At 34.6% G+C, this 8465-nt stretch overlaps 1 protein-coding gene across 1 annotated transcript in view; it reads right to left on the bottom strand.

The window, feature by feature from the left end:
• Window positions 1-2619: 2619 nt before the first annotated feature.
• The window catches only part of LOC114328617 (unc-112-related protein), a 192301-nt gene continuing 186455 nt past the window's right edge, over window positions 2620-8465 (bottom strand). The window contains exon 9 of the mRNA XM_028277509.2: window positions 2620-7701. Coding sequence (XP_028133310.1) covers window positions 7264-7701 — 438 coding nt within the window. The 3' untranslated portion in view covers window positions 2620-7263. The remainder of the gene's footprint in view (window positions 7702-8465) is intronic.

Below are 8465 nucleotides of genomic sequence, written 5' to 3'. Positions count from 1 at the left end.
TCAATGTCATATATTTCAAAGGACACCACCCTATTGCCTTGACACTGAGTTGTTTTTTTTTCTCTACCAGAGTAGAGGTGTAAAATTATCAATAGGAACCTATAAATTTACATTACATTACACAGTTTCCCACATTTAGATGTCTGTGACAGTTGTCATACTCCTCTGATACAGCTAACGGTGGGAAAGTATGTAATGTAAATTTGTAGGTTCCTATCCATAATTGTATATCTCTACTAGTTTCATCTCTTTTTATTTCACATGTTGTTTCCATCTTTTGTGTTATTTTGCCGGTTATTATCGCACTCATCACTGTATATATCACTGTATTCTTTTTCTCATTTTTTCCATTTCTTTCTAACGCATTAAATTGCATGTGACAGAAAAAAAGGCACGTCCGAGATTACAGACATTTACAAATACAAATCAAAGAAAATACCATTTTATAAATGCAAGAAACACATTTGATTTGTTTTTATTCCAAATTGAAAAGAAAATGTGACAACTGTCAGATTTAACTAAAATGTCATGTTAGAATAAATGTCATAAATGTGTATTATCACGGACTTACCCTTTTTCCTATCATTTGTTACGCACTGAAAAATGCTCATGAAAAGGACAATACAGTAGTTACATTGGCTGGTTAACGTTTAAAGTCGGACTGTAGAGTGTACTATTTTTAGACATCCTTCTGTATGAACTAGAACCCTATATTCGTGGTTATCCTTGCTAAAACCTTCTTTCATTTTTCTGACTGTAGTAATTATCGTCCTGGATAAACTGCGTTTCTGCTTGGCGTGTCGTCTTTTTTTATTAAAAGTTGATTTGCTACATGCAATCAATAGATAAAAATTATAAGCTTGTTTTTTGTTTGACCAGTTTGTTCGATTATTATTGAAATGTACCTTTAACGCTAAGTACTTCACTGCTGCTGCTTAGAAGAACCTATATGGTAGCTCTAATGGTTTGTGCCTATTCAGTCTCCAAGTCTGTTCACTATTATCCAGCAGGTTTAGTGCAAGATTGTTTGGGTGGTTTTCCAATTTTATCAAATAGGGGCTGCTGTATTCACTTAATATTTCCTTAACTGTGGCTACTTGGAGATCGTCTAGATTTCCCTGTTTTGTATAAACCAAGCTGCATTTGTTATGATCCGTAGTACCTTCGACTGAAAGCGTTCCAGTATCTCTGTTTGAGTTTGCAGCCGTACTCCATAAGTTCATATTGGTTTTAAAGCTACTTTGTAAACCAATAAATTGTTTTGACTGTCTTCCTAATAGCCAATAGCATTTGCCGAGTTTCAAGCCAAGTTGTTATCTTTTATTGAAAATGTGGTTTCTCCAGGTAAGTCCTCTGTCCTAGTGCATCCCTAAATACTTAACGCTGTCAGATTGAGGCAGATTTTGTCCATTTAGTGGACACAGTTGGCACTATACCTCTGCATTTGGTAAATGTAACCTGCATGGTTTTACTTCATTGACTTTGATTGTCCAATTCTGAATTTTCACTAAATGTTGTTGGCGAATTCTTACAGCTATGACTGGGTCTTTGTGTTTGACCATGATCGCTTTATCATCTCCACAATAAGCTCTGATTATTACAATTAAGCTCTTACAGCTATGACTGGGTCTTTGTGTTTGACCATGATCGCTTTATCATCACAATAAGCTCTGATTGTTTGGTTGTTTACTGGAAGGTCAACTGTGTACATAATATAGAGAAGTGGACCAAGAACACTGCCCTGTGGCACCCCTGCCTTTATCAGTGTGATTTCTGATGTTGTCTGTCCATACTAGTGATGTTGAAAAAGTAACTATTCGTTACAAAGTAATCGTTACTTACGAATACCGAAAGTAACCATTACTATACAGAGAGGCAAATCGTTACTTTAATTACTTCGTACCAATCATACCAGAGTGAGTACCTATTTTGAGTATTGTATCCACAATCGGTTGATATCGGAATCGGACCGGTATTCCACGAATGTTCGGTATCAGTACAGTTAACTAAAATTTTATCTGTTTTGGAGGGCGAAGGCTATTAAGAGTTTTACAGGGCGCCGAGAAGTAGCTGAAACAGAGGGAGGTATATCATTTAACAAAGCATGCACCCAGAAGATGTCTATACGATTTGTCGAGGTAGATCGGTGAAGGTCGTTAGTCGTTGTTATATTATCGGATCTTATACTTATACGAAATACTGAGAAATGAGATTCTCGATATGATTACCGGTACTCAAATACAAAAATAATCATAGTAATAAATGTATCCTACTAATATTAATACAAAATATGTACTGAGAAATGCGATTCTCGATATGATTACCGGTACTCAAATACAAAAGTAATCAAAGTAACGAATACTGTAAATGATTACTTTATACAAAAGTAACGATTTGTAATGAATACTCGGTAACTATAATTAACATCACTAGTCCGTACCACACAGTAAAATATCTTTCTGTTGGGTAGGATTCCATAATGTACAGTGTGTGGGGGAGTGATTTTTTTAATTTAAAGAGTAGACCAGCATACCAAACCTTATCAAAAGCTCGACTCACATCTAAGAAAGCAGTCGTGCAGTAACCTTCTATCTTTGTATGAAAATAAATAAAACACCATTAAACTGTTATACTTTATTAATAACTTTTGTACATAAATCAATTTATATAAAATAGTATATGTACTGTATAGTATTGCATGTAATTTTTTAAAAGTTAAAATATAAACGTGGTAAAAATAGTGTCTAGAATATTTAGTAACATTAATATATACGTAATATATAACATGAAAGGCAACAAATTCGACAGTGTAAATATATAAGCATTACAATTATATTACAATAAATATAATCCAATTAAAAGATTTTAACCTCGAGCGAGTCAAATTCAATATAGTATTACAAAAAAAGACACATTAGTTTCATGGGCTATTTTTATTTGGCGGTGTAAAGCAATATATCTTTAATAAATAATAGCAATTAAAGCGCACAATTTGCTCTCTCTGCAGAAACCCTAACAAGGGTTGAAAGTAGTTAGAGTGCTTTTGGCGCTCTCTAAACTAACTAAAATAAAACGGCTCTTGTTTCATTTCACAACGAAATGATTATTTATTATTTTTATTATAGTCCAAGAGGCAGCGCTGAAAAATCTCTTTGAATTTACTAAAGCTAGATTTTTCACAGTTGATTACTGTGATTGTGTAGAGAAACATACTGCGGTCGGTCAAGCGAAACATAGAACAGGGGTTACTGAGAGGGTATCAAAGTTGCTTTCCTACGAAGGTAATTAAATCCATTTACCAAGGCTGAAATTCAGTACACACATTCTAAATTAAATATAAATAAAAGTTATTATAGTCGTTCAGCTGTATGACGGGACAGAGCCGGTCGGTCGGCCCCAGTGAATGTACAGGGTTATTCACTATATTTTGACCCCCTTGTAAACTGCTTTATTTACAGAACTAGAAAAAATGTAAAATACAAAAGTTATTCAATTTTTAAATTATGATTTTTTGACATATATATCGTACTAATGACGTCATCCATTTGGGCGTGATGACGTAATCGACTATTTTTTTAAATGGGATAGGGGTCGAGTGCTAGCTTATTTGAAAGGTTATTCAATTCCCTATTCAGTAATATATACGTTAACATGATTAATTATACAGGATGTCCAAAAAAATTTTTTTAATTAAATTAATTGTTTAATTAATACAGTAGAGCGTCGATAATTCGAACCCTGGTAATCCGAACGATCGCTAATCCGAACGCAAAAAAAATTATAAAATTAAAAAATATGATCACGGACCGAATTTTTGGATGACAATATGGGCAAAATATGACCGCGGATTTTTGTTTTGTTTATGCAGAAATACATACAATATATTTGTTTATTATGCAGTTGTTTTATGCCTTGTAACTAAAACGTATGTACATAATATGTACTATGTTTATGAGCTTTGTATGGATATTTTGAACATATGTTCGATAATCCGAACTACCCCTGTACCAATTAGTTCGGATTATTGACGCTCTACTGTAGTTCAAAAAAATTTTTGGACACCCTGTATAAATAATGATCTTATTGTTTATAGTACTGTATAGAGAATTGAATAACCTTTCAAATGAGCTAGCACACGACCCCTATTCTCATTTAAAAAAAATAGTCGATTACATCATCACGCCCAGATGGATGACGTCACTAGTACGATATATATGTCAAAAATCATAATTAAAAAATCGAATAACTTTTGTGTTTTACATTTTTTTCTAATTCTGTAAATAAAGCAGTTTACAAGGGGGTCAAAATATTGTGAATAACGCTGTACATTCATTGGGTACGACCGACCGGCTCTGTCCCGTCATACAGCTGACCGACTATAATAACTTTTATTTATATTTAATTTAGAATGTGTGTACTGATTTTCAGCCTTATTAAATGGATTTAATTACCTTCGTAGGAAAGCAACTTTGATACCCTCTCAGTAACCCCTGTTCTACGTTTTGCTTGACCGACCGCAGTATGTTTGTTTACACAATCATAGTAATCAACTGTGAAAAATTTAGCTTTAGTAAATTCAAATAGATTTTTCAGCGCTGCCTCTCCGTCTATTAGTTCCATTCCTATTCTGAGTATTGGGAACTAATCTTTGTTGGAATTTTACCGTGCTGGACAGGCGGGTAGTGAGATGCAACCTGACAGATCTCTCTCGGCCTTCTTAGCACGAATGGTGTAACCATAAGATTAGTTCTAGTAAAGTTTTAGTTTTAATATTGTTACTATTAAAAGTAAAACTTTCGTTTGTCAATATATTTTTATATTATCAATCAAGACTTCCCTATTGTTGTAACACTGTAGCTCTGTCCATTACTGCATTGCAAAACTTTCATTTTTGAAAAAAAAATTATAGGTACAGGTACAATTAAACGTCTCTGTTGAACTTCGAGCTAATCAAGCAGGCTTTAGACCAGAATCCTCCTGCATACACCACATTAATACTGTGAGAGTGATAGTGGAACAATCGATTTAATGAAACACGCGCCTATATAATGGTTTTTGTCGATTTCTAGCGTGCCTTTGACAGCGTATCTCATGCTGCTATATGGAAAATTTTAGAACTAAGAAACATCCCCCGCAAAAAATAATTTCCATTATAAAAGCACTGTATGCTGAGGCGAAATGCAGCGGGACAAACAATGGGATCAGCAGTGACGAATTTAACGTACTTACTGGAGTCAGACAGGGATGCGTACTTTCTCCGCTTCTTTTTAACATAGCTGTAACTATGTTCTCTCTTTTGCCAATCTAGACTCCGACACAAGAGAGATACAATGGATGTTAACTACACGCCTAAGCGATCTAGAATACGCTAACGATATCTGCCTCTTAGGACAAAGGTTCCAAGATGTGGCTGATCAATTGGAAACCACTGAATTTCCACTGAAGCGAATAACAAATTTGAAAATCAGTATCAATAAAGTATGTTAAATATTATCTATCTGGAAATATTTCGATCGCCTTTTTTATTTTACTACAACCCAAACAGTGTAAAATAAAAAGGCATTACATTTGCTCTAAAGGCACATCCAATTAATTACAGATAAAATATTTTTTTACTTTAACATATTTTATGTACCTATATTGGCCAATCTAGACGGGTACCCCAGCGAAATTAGTCGAAATGACAACTGCAAATATAACGTTTGAAATAATCGCAGGTGTCAGACATCTTTATACACTTTAAACTACAATTCTTCGGTCTCAACAGGCTTCAACATTACGAACTCTGACTTAGCCCCGAAACAGACGAGCCACTCTGCAGCGCTACTCTGTGGCGCCACGGAGTGGCATAGACAGGCGATTTTGTAGCGCCAACGATTTTTTTAACGTCAACAGACGATAGTGGCTGGCCACTATCGCTCGTCTGGAATGGCACGTTTAATTTACATAACAATTTACGGCTAATCATCGGAAGCTACTTTGCGGCGCCACAGAGTAGCGCTGCAGAATGGTTCGTCTGTTTCTGCGCTTATGCAACAATTATTACATACTGATATATCATAATTATGTAAAAATATTGATGCGATAGTCGATTCTACAGCTATATATATTAAAAAACATACTGAATTCCACTCGACTCGTCCGAAATACTGACAATATTATTTACAAAAATCAACATATAAAACAATTCCAAAGTAAGCAAATCTGGGTCAATTATTATTAAAACTATTAACTTGAATTAAGTTTATTAATGTTTTAATCTTACACAAAAATTACAATAGATCGTCTTATTAGAAGATAACAAATTCTTTTTTAAAAATACAAAAAATACATTTTAACGGTGTAAGTCGAAAATACTTTTCAGTATAGTAAACTATATAAATAGTGTTGGAAAATATTTGTCCTGAAAATGCTTTTTGCTCCGATTAATTAACGTTAATACTAAAATTTTAGCATTTTTTTGTCCAATCTGTATATAACTTTCATAAGAATTGTATTTACCACTTCGAGAACTGCGTCTTAAAATCTGCCAAGAGAATAAGCATAATCTAAATGTTTATTTACACTGCCATGATGCCAGATTCCTCTAACGAGATCTGTCCTGTCCTTCTAGAGATATTGGTCCTCTAGCGGGCGAACAATTTCGTTTGTCCGCCATGAGAAAAGGACTGGAGTTAGAAGGTTGTGTGATTTTATTGTTGAGGAGCTATAATATGGTTTTCTTAATTTCTGGCAATATGGCATTTCCCTTAATGCCATGGTTTCCTATGACAACTTTAGTGTGGAACATCTGGAAAGCAGTTCATCCATTTATTCGTCATTAAATGGTAAATTCAGACACCCCCTTGGGTTAATTTTTACGTTGCACAAAATAGCACTCAATTTCTGTACTCCTTTTACCCATACAGTGGCACGTATGTGACAAAACTTGTGCCCAGGATCAATAATAGTAGTGATAATATAATAAGATGGAAGACCTAATTATGGAACTGAAACATGCAAGTTGAAACTTTATTGAATCTTAAAGACACGTCAACCGTTTTAAAATATTTGGTTTGTTAATCTATCATTTCTAAAATGAAAAATATCTATAAACCGACGTAATAGACTATTTGGCACCTATACTTATTGTGTGGTATATCATTGACAACTTATTGTATTGTAAGAGATTCAATAATCTTAATAATAAGAAGATCTACTGAGAGAAGCGTGCTCTAAAAATATTAATTGACACATTTCATTAAAGGCACTAATTTTTATAATCTACGACCACCCCCCTGTTAATTTATGGAATAACTCCTCGTTAAGCGTTTGGCTGGCATCTTTCGACCGAGTCGACAAGAATATGTACCCTCCGATAAACTCATGGATGACCTTGCAATCTGCCGATAAGCAACTAAAAATTATGTTTTCTTCTTCAAATTGGACCATCATGTGTTTGTGTTCCCAGTTGACGTTCCAGGCTTTCATCGTGTTAAATCTCCACGTCTTTTGGTGGTCTCCTGTGTTGATGTCCATCTTCATAATGCGGTTGTAGCCGACTCCTAATAGTTCTTCCTTCTTGGAGTTCATGAACTTAACGACGAACAGGCTGATTCCGAATTCTGGGAGGAGTTGCCAGGCTTTAATGTAGTTCATTTTGGCGTCGATAAGGCTGAGATCCTTAACGTTGGCATGGGCTTCTAGGATTCTCTGAGTCAACTAAAATAAAAAACAATGTTATAAGCATGACAAAATTATAAGCAAAACAAAATTATAAGCATGTTTTTTGTTTGTGCAAAAGGGTGTATGTATAAATTCGGAATTGTTATCCAGTGATAACAAAAACTCCACTAGTCTCTTTGATTGTTGAAATGTGCCTTTAACGCTAAGTACTTCACTGCACTTCACTTCACTGCTGCTTAGAACCTATGTGGTAACTCCAATGGTTTGTGCTTCTTCAGTCTCCGAGTTTACTCACTATTATCTAGCAAGTTTAGTGCAAGATTGTTTGGGTGGTTTTCCCACCCAAACAAGTGGTTTGGGGAATTTTACCAAATATCGACTGCTGTATTCACTTACTATTTCCTTAACTGTGGCTACTTGGAGATCGTCTCGGATTTCTCTGTTTGGTATACACCAAGGTGCATTTGTTATGGTCCGTAGTACCTTCGACTGAAAGCGTTCCAATATCTCTGTTTGAATGTTGAATGGGTTGCATATGTGAGTTCTTTTTAAATGAAGTAAAGAAACACAGACTTACTCACAATCATGCGGTTTATGACTATTTGTTAAATTAAGTTAAGTTTTAAAATTATTAAAAATTTCTAAAAAACTAAAAAACTATATAATTTTGATCCACTTACATGCCGTTACAAGGGATGCTTTGTAAGTTCATCGATAACATGTTTAAACGTCCAAATTATGCTAATAGGATAGCTAATAGGTGAGGGACTGGGTAAGCGGACATGCTTCGTAGGTCAAAA

Source organism: Diabrotica virgifera, chromosome 6 (genome assembly GCF_917563875.1).
Source record: "Diabrotica virgifera virgifera chromosome 6, PGI_DIABVI_V3a".
NCBI lineage: Eukaryota > Metazoa > Arthropoda > Insecta > Coleoptera > Chrysomelidae > Diabrotica > Diabrotica virgifera.
Note: the sequence above shows the minus strand (reverse complement) of the source record. Positions and strands in the feature narration are given on the sequence as shown.